Here is a 15517-nt window from a genome sequence, read left to right as displayed (position 1 = left end):
GGTGAAGAAGCGAGCCGTAAAAATCCACCTCATGTGAGAAGTGAGGAGGGCACTCCCATGGGGTGTGATGTTGAGGAATTTGCAGGTTGGGGGCGGTGGCTCACTCCTGTAATCCCAGCACTTTGGGAAGCTGAGGTGGGTGGATCAGTTGAGCCCAGGAATTTGAGACCAGCCTGGGCAACATAGTGAGACCCTGTCCCTATTAAAATTTTTTTAAAAATTAGCCGGATGTGGTGTTGTACACCTATGGTTCCAGCTACTTGGGAGGCTGAGGTAGGAGGATCACTTGAACTTGGGAGGTTGAGTCTGCAGTGAGCCATGATTGTGCCACTGCACTCCAGCCTGGGTGACAAGAGTGAGATCCTGTCTTTAAAAAAAAAAAAAAAAAAGGCTGGGCGCAGTGGCTCACACCTGTAATCTCAGCACTTTGGGAGGCCAAAGCGGGCAGATCACTAGGTCAGGAGGTCGAGACCATCCTGGCTAATACGGTGAAACCCATCTCTACTAAAAATACAAAACATTAGCTGGGCGTGGTGGCGGGCACCCATAGTCCTGGAGGCTACTGTACTCAGAAGGCTGAGGCAGGAGGATGGCGTGAACCCAGTAGGCGGAGCTTGCAGTGAGCTGAGATCATGTGACTGCACTGCAGCCTGGGCGACAGAGCGAGACTCCATCTCAAAAAAAAAAAGAGTTTTGGCTGTCTTGTGCCTGCATTTTCTCATTCTGAATTATAAGTAAATTTTAGGTTGGTATATGTCAGTGTTTTGAGTGGCAGTATGTTGGGGAAAAAAGACGGATCCCATGCTAGAGATGCGGGTGGCATTGCAGCATGAGGCAGCACTCAGCAGGGTTGGCTCCAGGCCACAGAACGGCCAGGCAGGAGAGATGTGTAGTGTCTGACCCACAGTCCTGGGACATGCTTCACTTTAGGTCTTCAGCTTGAAGGACTTACATGATTGTCATTCGTGGTACTGTCCGTTCTCAAAGGTTTCCCTGAAACGTTCATTCAGCCCTGGCCAGGATGCTAGGAGATGACACAGAGGAAGGGGGCAGTGTGGTGAGATGGCTGGAGCTTCAGGGCCTTGAGTCAGGACAGAAGGGTGAGCAAGGATGGGCCTGGGGCAAGAGGGAGGACGGGGCGGAGCCAGCCTCCCAGCTTCTCACAGTGCAGCTCTGCGAGGAGCACATGGCCTGCTGTGTCCCCAGGTGATGCCTCAGGAGGTGGGAGATCCATTCAGGTCAGCAAACCTCAACCTGCAGGTCATGTCCTGTTTCTCTGTGGCCTGTGAGTGAAGAATGGTTTTATATTCTTTTTTATTTTAGTTTTTTGAGACAAGGTCTCACTCTATCGCCCGGGCTGGAGCGCAGCGGCATGATCTCAACTCACTGGAGTCTCTGCCTCCCGGTCCCAAGTGATCCTCCCGCCTTAGCCTCCCAAGTAGCTGGCACTACAGGTGCATGCTACCATGCCTGGCCAATTTATTTTTATATTTCTTTTGTAGAGATGGGGTTTCACCATGTTACCCAGGCTGGTTTCAAACTCCTGGGCTCAAGCAATCCACCCACCTTGGCCTCCCAAAGTGCTGAGATTATAGGTGTGAACCACTGTGTCCAGCTGGTTTTACCTTTACCTTTTTAAATGGTTGGGGGAAAAAAATCAAAGGAAGCTCGGGCATGGTGGCTCATGCCTGTAATCCCAGCACTTTGGTAGGCCAACGGGGGTGGATCACCTCAGGTCAGGAGTTTGAAAGCAGCTTGGCCAACATGGTGAAACCCCGTCTCTACTAAAAATACAAAAATTAGCCGGGTGTAGTGGTGCATGCCTGTACTCCCAGCTACTCAGGAAGACTGAAGCAGGAGAATGACTTGAACCCGGGAGGTGGAGATTGCAGTGAGCTGAGATCGTGCCACTGCACTCCAGCCTGGGCAACAGAGCGAGACTCCGTCTCAAAAAAAAAATCAAAAGAAGAATATTTTATTACACACATGAAAACGACATGAAACTCATGTGTCAGTGTCCACCAATAAAGTCTTATTAGACACATCCACACTCATCCACATCTCATGTAGCATTGAGCAGCTGCAGCAGGGGCCATGGGAAATAATTCCTCCCTGGCCGTTTACAGAAACTCTTTGATGGTCTTACAAGGAAAATAAAGCAGGATAGGGAGCCAGGGTGTCCTTGTATCAGGGGGTGGTCAGTACTTCATTTAGGGTAGTCAGGCAGGTCCTCTCAGGTAAGGGGAGCAGTGCTGGGATGGGGAGGAGAGTTCTAGCCTGAGCAGGGCCTTGCCTGTAAGGAACCGAGGGCTTAGGGTGGGGCGGCTACACCAGAAGCTGCTGTGGCTTCTGGTGTGCCGGTCACACCTGCTGTGTCAGCATCACTGTTGATAGCCCCATCCCTCCCACTCCCAAATGTGGCCCAGTCTGGTGACAAATTAGAGCTGAGAGACAGGTATGGGGCGAGGAGAGTGGGGAGGCGTCTTCTGGGTCAGGACAGGAATCCCAGAGTAGCAGCAGTGAGCCAGGAGAGTCTCATAGAGTTTGGGAGAAATCAGTAGTAGGTAAGTGCAGAACCGAGCAAACAGCAAGAGGACTGTGAACTTGGAGGAGACGTCCATAAGTAAGCAGAGATGCCCGAGTGAGCAGTCTGCTCAGCTGTAGGCAGAGATGCCCGAGTGAGCAGTCCGCTCAGCTGTAGGCAGAGATGCCCGAGTGAGCAGTCCGCTCAGCTGTAGGCAGAGATGCCCTGAGTGAACGGTCCGCTCAGCTGTAGGCAGAGATGCCCTGAGTGAGCAGTCCGCTCAGCTGTAGGCAGTACACGCAGGATATCCCTTAAATTACCCTGTAACTTCGGAGGGAGGGAAAGGGAGAGGGAAGTTGGATGGTGGGAAAGCTTTGCCTTCCATTGTAGGAAGTTAATTCATAATGTCTAAAATTGATGAACGAAAAAGAAATGTACATATGTATTATTTAGAAACATGGAGGTTAACATTGGAGAAAACTGCTGAAAGAGTCCAGTTGTTGCCTCTGAGGAGCGTGACTTGGGAAGGGGGGAGCCTTTCCTTACCAGCCCTGTCAGCTCTCTGAGTTTTCCTCTGAGTCACCAACCCTGTCTTCTGTCTTGAGTTTTCAAAGCGCATGCACATATCACTTGTATAAAAAACATTGAAGTCAGGTGTGGTGGCTCACGCTGGTAATCCCAGCACTTTGGGAGGCTGAGGTGGGAGGATCACTTAAGCCCAGGAGTTGAAGACCAGCTTGGGCAATATAGTGAGACCCCATCTCTTTTTTTTTTTTTTTGAGACGGAGTCTCACTCTGCCGTCCAGGCTGGAGTGCGATGGCACGATCTTGGCTCACTGCAACCTCTGCATCCCAGGTTCAAGCGATTCTCCTGCCTCAGCCTCACAAGTAGCTGGGATTACAGACACGCATCACCATGCCCAGCTAATTTTTTGTATTTTTAGTAGAGACGGGGTTTCACCATTTTGGCCAGACTGGTCTCGAATTCCCGACCTCAGGTGATCCACCTGCCTCAGCCTCCCAAAGTGCTGAGATTACAGGCGTGAGCCACTGCACCCGGCCCCCATCTCTATTTTTATTAAAAAAAAAAATTTTTTTTGGAAACATATTAAGGCTTTTTTTTCCGGAAACAGTCTCTTTCTGTCAACCATGCTGGAGTGCAGTGGTGCAATCTTGGCTCACTGCAACCTCCGCCTCCTGGTTCAAGCAGTTCTCCTGCCTCAGCCTCCTGAGTAGCTGGGACGACAGGTGCACATCACCGTGCCTGGGTAATTTTTTGTATTTTTAGAAGAGACGGGGTTACCTTGTTGGCCAGGCTGGTCTTGAACTCTTGAGCTCAGGCACTCTGCCTGCTTCAGTCTCCCAAAGTGCTAGGATAGTGCTAGGATTACAGAAGACACTTTTTTTGAGGCTAGTCCAAGTGCAGCAGTATTTACACCTAATTGGTCACAACCGGTTAAGATTTCTTTCCTCCTTCTCCAGTCTGTCTGCGTCACATGACTACCATTGTAAACAAAATGAAACAAAAAACACCTTTTTTGAGAAATGGAATAGGACAGATGGATGGATGGATGGAGTGAGTGGTAGCTGAAGGAAGAAGAAAGGTCAAGATTATTTTTCAGTGATGGGGAAGATCCAGGCGTGGTGACACATGCTTGTGGTCCCAGCTGCTTGGGAGGCTGAGGTGGGAGTTGAGATCCCGGAGTCTGGGGACTCGTGTGTGCTGTGATCATGCCTGCGAAGAGTAAGTGCACTCCAGCCTGCGTGACACAGCGGGACTATCATCTCTCTAAAAAATAAACAAAGATGGAGAAGATATAAGTATGCGTGTAGACCAGGATTCGGCAGTCTGTATCTGTGAAAAGTCAGAGAGTAAATACTTCAGGCTTTGCAGGCCGTAAGGTCTCTGTTGGAAGGACTCAAGTTGTAGCATGAAAGCAGCTACAGAAAATAGTAAACAAATGGATATGGCTACATTCCAAGAATGTAGCAGCGCCTGTGCTTCTGAGACTCTGCTATCCCTGCCTCGGTGGCACTGCCAGGTTAAACACCTCCTCCCGCAACCTGTTAGCCTTGGAGGTCAGGGTTCTGCAGACCTGGCAGGACACCTCCATGACCACAGGCTGAATTATGGGAGGACTCTTCTTGAAAGTGGATAATTTGCCTGAGCTGTCCATGCTCAAGAGAAGCTGTACTTGGTTTGAGTGGTTTGGGATCAGGTAGCAGCCACTGACCCTGGTTAATTAAAGCCAGGGACTGCTCCAGGCAGGTGAGGCCCACATGCTGCCTCTTCTGAGGCCTGACATGCAGCTCCCCTACCTCTATGAAGCAGCCCTTGGCTGAAAAACCACTGTGGCCGTAAGACGGCTGGTCACCTTCCAGAGTCAGAGTGCTGCCTGCCCAGGCCACAGCAGAGGGTGCCACCCGGGGCTGGAGGCAGCAGCAGTCACATGGTCAGCCCTAGAGCCTGTGGGTGCTCCTGGTCTCTTCGTGAGCTCTTGTCCGAGATCTGGATTATTTGAGAAATAAGACAGAAGAGCCAGTAAGAGACACCAAGCTGTCGCTTTCATTACTCATAAAGCAGTGTCATTTGTAACTCTGAGCTGTGGGCTTCCTGATTCCTGATTGCAGAATTAGAACTGCTCACCCAGTGGGAAGCAGCAGTGGGTAACAACAGGCCCCCAGGAAGCACCCCCGCTCCAGAGAGACTTGCTGCACTCGGCAGAACTGAAAGAAAGACGGCATCTCCACTAAAGGAAACACTGGGAGGAAGGGAACTTCACCGTAGCAGTTCATGGGCCACTGTCCATCCCCTCCACATCCACTGCCCAACTGTCCATCCCCTCCACATCCACTGCCCACCTCCTGTGATGGCTTCTTCCTCTTCTTTGGTTGACTTCCTGTGGTAAATTGTACTCTGTTAAAACAGCTTCCTGAGACGGAGTTCGTGGGCAGTGATGTTTAGGTCATCGGGCCTGTGTGTTTGAGACCCTCTGATTAGAAGTTCAGACTGGGCATCACCCCCTGGGCTTTGGGAGCCTCCGTGTTGTCCTCTAGTCTCACAAGTCTGATGTAACAAGCTCCCAGCTCACGTGTGTCACCTGTTTTCTCCTCTCTGAGGGCATTTAGGTTCTTTTCTAAGACCTGTTGTTCCTGAATTTCCCAGTAATGTGGAATTATTCTCTTGAGTCAGGACCGAGGATCCCAGAACAGCATCATTGAGCCAAGAGAGTTTCATGAAAGTCAGAGCTTGGGAGAATTTAGTAACAGATAAGTACAAAATCAAGCAAACAGAGCAATGAGAAAAACTAACTCTAAGGGAAGAGTTATACCCCAAGTAAACAAATCAGCTCAGCAGTAGACAATATGTGCATATTCACACTGAGGTCCACAGTGGATATCCATTTCCTTCATATGTCGTGCTGGGCTCCCTGAACCGTTTTAGTCTGTACATTTATGACGTTAGCTGAGGGAAATTTCTCATATTATTTCTTTGATATTTTCCCTCTTTTCTCTTTCTGGGACTTCTAATCAGGTGTTAGATCACTCAAATTAATGCTTTCCTTATTTTTGCTTTTAATGTTTTGTACTTTGCCTTTTTGACCTACATCTGAGAGATTTCTTCATCTTTTAAGTTCTCGTCCTTTTATTGACTTTTCAAAGTTCTACCATTATTTTGTGTTTGTGTTTTAGACATGAGGTCTTGCTATGTTGCCCAGTCTGGACTCAAACTCCTGGGCTCAGGTGATCCTCCCATCTCAGCCTCCCAAGCAGTTGGAACCACAGGCGCTCGCCACCATGCTTAACATCTGTCATATTTTTAATCTTTTTTTTTTTTTTTTTTTCTGAGATAGAGTGTTTCGCTCTCTTGCCCAGGCTGGAGTGCAGTGGCACAATCTCGGCTCACTGCAAGCTCCGCCTCCCGGGTTCATGCCATTCTCCTGCCTCAGCCTCCCAAGTAGCTGGGACGACAGGCGCCCGCCACCACACCCAGCTAATTTTTGTTTTTGTTTTTGTTTTTTTTTTTGAGACGGAGTCTCGCTCTGTCGCCCGGGCTGGAGTGCAGTGGCCGGATCTCAGCTCGCTGCAAGCTCCGCCTCCCGGGTTTACACCATTCTCCTGCCTCAGCCTCCCGAGTAGCTGGGACTACAGACGCCTGCCACCTCGCTGGGCTAGTTTTTTGTATTTTTTAGTAGAGACGGTGTTTCACTGTGTTAGCCAGGATGGTCTCGATCTCCTGACCTCGTGATCCGCCCGCCTCGGCCTCCCAAAGTGCTGGGATTACAGGCGTGAGCCACCGCGATTGGCCCATATTTTTAATTTCTAAGAGCTGTTTCTTATTCTCAGATATTTTAATAAAAGCTTCCAGTTCTTATTCATGTATACACAGTCTCAATGTGTCATCTCTGAGAACGTTATAGTTTAAAAGAGTTTCCTTCTGTTCTCTACACTCGCTGTCCTCTGCGTGCCTCGTCTTCTGTTCTCTACGCTCACTCTCCTCCTTGTCACTCGCTCTCCTCTGCCTTGTTTTCTGCTTGGTCAGCACCATGCTGCTTTCCTGAGTGGGGCCCTAAATCCTGCACAGAGTTTGGGATCTGCCTGGGGCTTACTCACCACAAGCTTAGAGGCCACTAGTTGACTTTTCTCTTTGTCTCATTATTTTTCCCAGAAAAGAATCCTAGCTCCCCCCTGTGGGGCATGGACCTGTTAGTATCAGGAGCTGAGTTGGGGAGAGGGTTGGGGGCACCCCAGTGTTGTTTTTTTTTTTTCCAAGTCCCCTATTTCTGGATGGTGTCTGATCACCCTGCGGCTGTGCCTGTCGTCCCTGGCCCACCGATCCCAGGAGGCCATAAGGGAGGGACATGTCCCACTGCCCTGGCCTGTGAGTTTTCAGCCCACCCTGCCCTTGCTGACCGCCAAATCAATGTCCAGGCCTCTCTGGAGTTCTGTGGCCTGAATTCTCATCTCTAGTTGGTGCCCCTTCTGTGGGCTCCTGAAGCTCAGCCTTCCCTGTGCCAAGGCCGTCTTCACGTGGCCGGCTGGTTCGGGCCTCCGGGCCTGGTTTGTCGTTTCTGCCTCTCTTTTCTTGTCTTTTTAATTCTTCGTGTTGTTTGAGATGGAGTTTCAGAGGGAGTATCAACAAGCCTGTGTGCTCCATATGCTGTGGAATTTCTGTACCTTGTGTAAGTTTTTAAACTACTAGAGCAGCACCTGTTATTTGAAGAATAATTGTAAAATGTTGATAAAGGAAAAAAGAAGAAAATCTTAGTCCCTCCATCTAGAGAATCAGCGTCTTCTAGCTTGGTTTGTGCCATGTGTGCATACGTTTGTCCGTGTGTAGACAAGATGAGTTTGGAGCTGGGCTTGGTGGCTCACGCCTGTAATCCCAGCACTTTGGGAGGCCGAGGCAGGCGGATCACTTGAAGTTAGGAATTCGAGACCAGCCTGACCAACATGGTGAAACCCCGTCTCTACCAAAAATACAAAAGTTAGCCGAGCATGGTAGTGCCTGTCTGTAATCCCAGCTATGCAGGAGGCTGAGACAGGATGTGAACCCAGGAGGCAGAGGTTGCAGTGAGCTGAGATAGCACCATTGCACTCCAGCTTTGGTAACAGAGCAAGACTCTATCTCAAAAAAAAAAAAAAAAATCAATTTGTTCCCTATAGTATTGAGATACTTCTTCAAGGAATGATTTGGACGTTTCTCTGCTTCCTCACTTTTGATCTTCTTCCTCACCCCATGGGATGTGACTTCTTCCCCCTGCCCAGCACACCGGTCTTAGTGTTAGAGATCTGGTAGACCTGGGGCCTCGCTGTGGCCTTTGAGGCTGCCAGCCCGGCCCTCCTCTCCTGCTCTCTGGTCCTTCTGCCCTGAGGGGCCGTGTGTTGTCCACTGTGCCAGGCACTTGTTGGCCAGCCCCTATGACATCCCACAAGGTGGGTACTGCCTGCCTTAATTAACAGACAAGGAAACTAAAGGCCAGAAAGGTCGGCTAATGAGGGGATGAGCCCAGGCCTGCCCCAGCCCCCCTGCGCCCACCTCTCAGGCCCCCTATCTGCCCACACATCCAGCCTGCAGCGCCCCTGTGCCCTGATGCCCTACTCCATCAGGCCCCAACCAGGTCCTGTCTCCCCAACCCACGCCTGCTGGGCCACTCTTTGACCCTCTACATTCCACCTGCCCTTACAGACGCTGTTCTTCAGAGCTCTAAAAGTGGCACTTTCTTGTCTGGGCTGATGAGTAACACCCACCCCGCAGCCAGCCGAGGTCATTGCGTTTCTTCCCCTTCCACACTTGGTCGGCCGCCAGGCCTGGCCAGCTGTTTCCTATAGAGTCTCCCAAACCCAAACCCCTCTAGCCAGTCACAGCGACCACCTTGGCTTAGGTCCAGTGCTAAGGCTGCCTCTGCACCTGGCACCAGCCACATGTTGGCAAGAGAAGGAAGGTCATAGCAGCTGACCTTGAGCACACACTTGCTGTGCGACAGGCATGGGCAGGCACTGTCACCTGCACGTTATTTTTTTATTTTTATTTTTGGAAACAGTCTTGCTCTGTCACCCAGACTGGAGTACAGTGGCACGATCTCATCTCACTACAACCTCCGCCTCCCAGGTTCAAGTGATTATCCTGCCTCAGCCTCCCAAGTAGCTGGGACTACAGGCGTGCACCACCACACCTGGCTAATTTTTGTATTTTTAGTAGAGATGGCGTTTCACCATGTTGGCCAGGATGGTGTCGATCTCCTGACCTCAGGTGATCCACCTGCCTCGGCCTCTCAAAGTGCTGGGATTACAGGTGTGAACCACCGCACCTGGCATTGTTTTTTTTTTAAGTCAGGGTCTTCCTCTGCCACCCAGGCTGGAGTGCGGTGGTGTGTTCTTAGCTCACTGCAAACTCTGCCTCCCGGGCTCAAGCTATCCTGCCACCTCAGTCTCCCCTGTAGCTGGGACCACAGGCACGCGCTGCCTCGCCTGGCTAATTTTTCCTTTCTTTTCTTTTTCTTTTTTTGGAGAGACAGGGTTTCACCATGTTGCCCAGGCTGGTCTCCCACTCCTGAGCTCAGGTGATCCACCCGCCTCGGCTTCCCAAAGTGCTGGGATTACAGATGTGAGCCACTGTGCCTGTCCTCACCTGCACGTTCAGATGGGAAAACCTAGACACAGAGAGGACAGGTCACTTCCTGGTGTTGGGACAGGCCTGTTCTGAGACAGCCATTCCTACGGGATGTTCCCACTGGGTTCCTGCCTGCTGGGCCCTGTGCTTCTCTCCAGCATTCCCAGAGGCAGGGTCACCTGCCAGGCCTTGCTGTGGGGGCTGCTGTTGAGGGCTGTGTGGGCTGTGGGGTGTGCCTTTCCTAGGGCGATGGCCATCACCCACCTCTGTCTACCAGGTGCAAAAGAGGGAGCACAGTGATGTCGTCATGGGATCATATGCACTGGGCTATGGATTGTTTTGTATCTGGTCATTTTAATCAGATGAAAAGTGCATTATTCACAGGTGTTGGTATTTCCTAGTCATAAAGTTCTTGCACAGTGCCTTGTCCCTCACACTGCTTCCCGAGTGCATAGTGCCTCGTCCCTCATGCTGCTTCCTGACCTGCTGAGGGGGTGTGTCTCCCGTCTGGGGATGGATTGGGCCTGTGTTTGTGATGGAAGAGTCACGGCTTAGAGGGAGAGGAGAGGCTCAGTGGAGGGGAAGATGGAAATGGTCACAGACGTGTCCTCACGGAAACAGTGTGATCAGACAGGAGGTGAGAGACCTGGCAGGTGAGTGTGAAGGCCTGGAGAGGAGAAGCCAGAAGACTGAGAGAAGTTATTTAAAGAATGGGAGTAGGGTCAGAAAATGTCGGATATCAGCATATAGGGCATGAGGAGCATAGAAGGTATGTTAAAAAACTTCTAGCTGGTCACAGGTAGTCATGTTTTTATTCTGTTCTGAGGTCTATAGTTTTTATCACGTGGGTCTGCTTCCTAAGAAACAGACTATGTAAGCAGCTTCCTAAGAGTTGGAGAAGTCTAATTTCACCTCCAGTGCTTGGACTGTGCCCTTTTAGATATCCAAACACAGCCTGTGAGCTTCTGACTTGTGATGTGCCACAGATCAGCGACCGCCTCGGTGGGGACGAGAGCCTGCTGAGCCTCCTGTATGACTTCCTGGACCATGAGCCGCCTCTCAATCCTCTGCTCGCCAGTTTTTTCAGCAAGACCATTGGCAATCTCATTGCAAGAAAAACTGAACAGGTAAATGTGCAAAGCCCATGTGATTTGGGGCACTGTCATGGTGGATACTGACGTGTCCTGCTGTGGGCCTGGCTGTGTGACTCATCCTCAGGCCGTGGGAACAGCATTTGTGACTCTTCTGTGCAACACATGTGGAGCAGTGGGGGTTTTGCCAGTCTGAGAACTGGAATTTGAAGGAGTGTTTCTGGCCGGGTATGGTGGCTCATGCCTGTAATCCCAGCACTTTGGGAGGCCGAGCTGGGCAGATCACCTGAGGTTAGGAGTTCAAGACCAGCCTGGCCAACATGACAAAACCCTGTCTCTACTAAAAATACAAAAATTAGCTGAGCGTGGTGGTGTGCATCTGTAATCCCAGCTACTTGGGAAGCTGAGGCAGGAGAATTGCTTGAACCTGGGAGGCAGAGGTTGCAGTGAGCTGAGATTGTACCACTGTACTCCAGACTGGGCGACACAGTGAGACTCTGTCCCAAAAAAAAAAAAAAAAGAAGGAGGAGGTTGTAACTGGCTCTGGAATAAGCACCACTTCCCGCCATCCCTGGGAGCTGCACGGGGCCCCAAAGTAGGCCATCTTGTGCTGTCACCTACCAGGTGGAGGTATGAGGTCCTGGGGCTTCATGGCAAGACGTTGGACATCCACCTTCTCAGGTCTGCAGCTTTGTCTGTGTGGGTGGCGTGTCTGTCTGTCCAGAGCATTTATTCTTTCAAAACAAAGGTAACTTCTCACATTAGACTTCTGCAAAAGCAGTTAGTGAATTCATCTCAGCCAGCTGTAGCGGGGTCTTCCTGGAGTCCATCCTTGCTCCTGCCTCACATGTGACCTGACCTGGGCGTCCACAGCCCCTCCAGGCTGTGGACACATAGGTAGAGAGGAGTGGTGGCCCCTGTGCCTGCACCCCGTGGTCCGCCTTGCCCAGTCTTCTTCCTGTGTCATGCCCCACCTGCCCGTCCCCGACAAGAGTATTTTAAAACAAATCCTAGACACCAGATTATTTCTTATATAAAGATTTCAGTATGTGTATATATTTATTTATTTTTGAGACACGGTCTCACTCTGCCCAGGCTGGAGTCCACTGGCTGCATCACAGCCCACTGCAGTCTCAACCTCCTCAAACTCAGGGGATCCTCCCACCTCGGCCTCCTGAGTAGCTGGGACTACAGGCACGTACCACCGCACCTGGCTAATTTTTTAAAATGTTTTTTGTAGAGATGGGGTTTCCGCATGTTACCCAGGCTGGTCTCGAACTCCTGGGCTCAAGTGATCTGCCTGCCCAGGCCTCCCAAAGTTCTGGGACTACAAGTGTGAGCCACGTTGCCCAGCTATGTATCTCTAAAATAAAGACTTTTTTCTTTTAAATATAATCAGAATTTTATAATCACACTCCAAAAATAGTAACCATAATTGTTTCATACCATCAAACATTCAGTCAGGGCACAAACCGTTATCTCACATCTGCTTTGAGCTCTGAGAAAGTGCAGCCCCAGGAAGGCCGCCGTTCACCTTGACAACATTCACTGTGCATGTGAGTGTATAGTGGAATGCCGTTTTCCCTTGTGCCATAAATCTGAGAGTTGCAAGGGCCCCCAGGGGACTGCCTCACCTCAGCTCCTTCTGAAGCTGTGTGTAAGTGAAGGGCACCAGCAGCAGTGGGTGGTGCTGGGTGGGAGGCTGCTGGCAGAATGGGAGTGGGAGTGGGAGTGGAGGCGGCGGGGAGCTGTGGTGTGGGCCGGGGGTTGTCGAGGCTGTGGGGTGGTAGTAGAAGTTGTAAAAACCTTGATGACCTGGCCCTTGCAGCCCAGTGACTAGATGCATGTATCTCGTAATTTGCCATAAGCTGATCTTATTCCTCTGCCACTTTCAGATATTTTCTTAATAATTTTACTACTTAATATAATATTTTTCTCCCATTCCCTTACCCAGTACTTAAGGCGTTAAAGTAATATGAACTGAACTGTTACAATTTTATTCTATTGGCCGGGCGCAGTGGCTCACGCATGTAATCCCAGCACTTTGGGAGGCCGAGGCAAGCGGATCACCTGAGGTTGGGAGTTTGAGACCAGCCTGACCAACGTGGAGAAACCCCGTCTCTACTAAAAATACAAAATTAGCCGGGCGTGGTGGTGCATGCCTGTAATCCCAGCTACTCAGGAGGCTGAGGCAGGAGAATCGCTTGAACCCGGGAGGCAGAGGTTGTGGTGAGCCAAGATCGTGCCCCTGCACTCCGCCTGGGCAACAAGAGCGAAACTTTCCATCACCCAGCAGCTGGTTTGTTCTCAGGGCCAGCCGTGAGGCAGGGATGCCACGAGCCTTCCTCCTGTGTTTCCTGGAACTGTGGGAGTAGCCCAGAGGCGGGGCTTCCGGGAGACGACCGTCCGCATTTTCCCCGCCCTTCGTTACGAATTCTTTCAAATGTCTACAAATTAGAGAAAATATTTCACGAACCCCCATGTCTCTGTCAGTCAGATTCCACGTCATTTGTTCATGGCTAATCACATTTCTTCTGTATCTCTTTATTTTTCTTCAAGATTGTTTTTATGATTCTTTGCCTTTTGATTATTATTATTAATTTTTTTTTTTTTTTGAGGCAGAGTCTTGCTCTGTTGCCAGGCTGGAGTGCAGTGGTACAATCTCAGCTCACCACAACCTCCACCTCCCGGGCTCAAGCGATTCTTCTGCCTCAGCCTCCCCAGTAGCTGGGTCTACAGGCGTGCGCCCCCACGCCCAACTAATTTTTGTATTTTTAGTAGAGATGGGGTTTCACCATGTTGGCCAGGATGGTCTCGATCCCTTGACCTTGTGATCCGCCCGCCTCGGCCTCCCAAAGTGCTGGGATTACAGATGTGAGCCACCGCACCCGGCCAATGATGATGATGATGATTTTTGAGACGGAGTTTTGCTCTGTTGCCCAGGCTGGAGTGCAATGGCATGACCTCAGCTCACTGCAACCTCTGCCTCCGGGGTTCAAGCAATTCTCCTGCCTCTGTCTCCTGAGTAGCTGGGATTACAGGCGCCCGCCACCACGCTGGGGTAATTTTTGTATTTTTAGTAGAGACAGAGTTTCATCATGTTTGCCAGACTGGTCCCGAACTCCTGACCTCAGGTGATCCGCCTGCTTCGGCCTCCCAAAGTGCTGGATTATAGGCGTGAGCCACCGCACATGGCCTATTTTGTTTTTTGTTTTTATTTTTTTCTTTTCTATTTTTTATTTTTTTTCTTTTTCTTGATTGTTTTAGAATCAGCACATTTTAGAATGAGTTTGTCAGTTTCTACATTCTCCCTCTCCATACCCTGCCCCCCAAAAAATAAACCTACTGAAATTTTGATGAGGTTTGCGTTGGCTGTAGTTGGGTCTGGCAAAGTGTGAACAGGCCAAAAGCAGCCACCGATGGTGTGAGCGAAGCAGCCACTGATGGTGCGAGCAAGGCAGCCACGGAGGGTGCGAGCGAGGCAGCCACGGAGGGTGTGAGTGAGGCCTTACTGTAGCACAGCCACTTCTATTTCACACCATAGCAGCACAGCCGGTAGCTCAGGCTGCTTTGATTTCTCAGAAATACACTGCAGTTCTCTGTCTGGCAGTCTTGAGCATCTTTCACTGGATTTATTCTTAGGTATTTGATATCTTTGTATTATTCTAAGTGTTTTTTTGTTTTGTTTTGTTTTGTTTTGAGACAGAGTCTTGCTCTGTCATCCAGGCTGGAGTGCAGTGGTGCGATCTTGGCTCACTGCAACCTCCGCCTCCTGGGTTCAAGCGATTCTTGTGATTCTCGTGCCTCAGCCTCCCTCCCGCCTGGGGGATAGAGTGAGATTCTGTCTCCAACAAAAGAAAAAAGAACCTCTATTTTTCTCAAGCTTATAATGATCAATGTATCATACTCATATACATCAATATTCTAGTTGTGATATTATGCTGGTGTTTTAGAAAATGTCACCATTGGAAGAAACATGTCAAAGCATACAAGGATTTTGTTTTTGTTTGAGGCAAAGTCTCCCTTTTGTCTCCCAGGCTGGAGTGTAGGGGCACAATCTCAGCTCACTGCAGCCTCCGCCCCCGGGTTCAAGTGATTCTTCTGCCTCAGCCTCCCAAGTAGCTGGGATTACAGGTGCCCACCACCACGCCTGGCTAATTTTTGTATTTTTGGTAGAGACGGGGTTTCACCATGTTGGCCAGGCGGTCTTGAACTCCTGACCTCAGGTGATCCACCTACCTGGGCCTCCCAAAGTGCTGGGATTACAGGCATGAGCCCCTACCCCCGGCCTTTAAATGGTATCTTTTTAATTGAAATTTTGATTGAGATTATTGTATTTGCATGAGGTTGTATGAAATAATATGAAGAAAATCCTTGGCCAAGAGCAGTGGCTCACTCCTCCCAACACTTTGGGAGGCCAAGGTGAGTGGATCACTTGAGCCCATGAGTTTGAGAGCAGCTGGCCAACATGCCAAAAGCCTGTCTCTACTAAAAATATAAAAATTAACTGGGTGTGATGGCACATGCCTGTAATCCCAGCTACTTGGCGGGGCTGAGACAGGAGAATCACTTGAACCTGAAGGCAGAGGTTGCAGTGAGCCGAGATCGCGCCACTGCACTCCAGCCTAGGTGACAGAGCAAGACTCCGTCTCAAAAAAAAAAAAAAAAAGAAAAAAGAAAGGCCAGGCACGGTGGCTCACGCCTGTAATCCCAGCACTTTGGGAGGCCGAGGCAGGTGGATCACGAGGTCAGGAGATCGAGACCATTCTGGCTAACACGGTGAAACCC

The 15517-nt window shown here is 50.2% G+C and overlaps 1 protein-coding gene across 18 annotated transcripts in view; it reads left to right on the top strand.

Annotated features, from left to right (window-relative positions):
* PPP6R2 (protein phosphatase 6 regulatory subunit 2) overlaps window positions 1–15517 on the top strand; it is a 100511-nt gene that overhangs the window by 49975 nt on the left and 35019 nt on the right. For all 18 annotated transcript variants that reach the window (XM_050745743.1, XM_050745739.1, XM_050745737.1 and 15 more), the window contains one exon: window positions 10579–10765. In XM_050745743.1, the coding sequence (XP_050601700.1) occupies window positions 10579–10765 (187 nt within the window). The remainder of the gene's footprint in view (window positions 1–10578; window positions 10766–15517) is intronic.

The sequence above is a fragment of the Macaca thibetana genome, chromosome 10 (genome assembly GCF_024542745.1).
Source record: "Macaca thibetana thibetana isolate TM-01 chromosome 10, ASM2454274v1, whole genome shotgun sequence".
NCBI classification, from domain to species: Eukaryota; Metazoa; Chordata; class Mammalia; order Primates; family Cercopithecidae; genus Macaca; species Macaca thibetana.
This window is presented reverse-complemented; position numbering and strand designations above follow the sequence as displayed.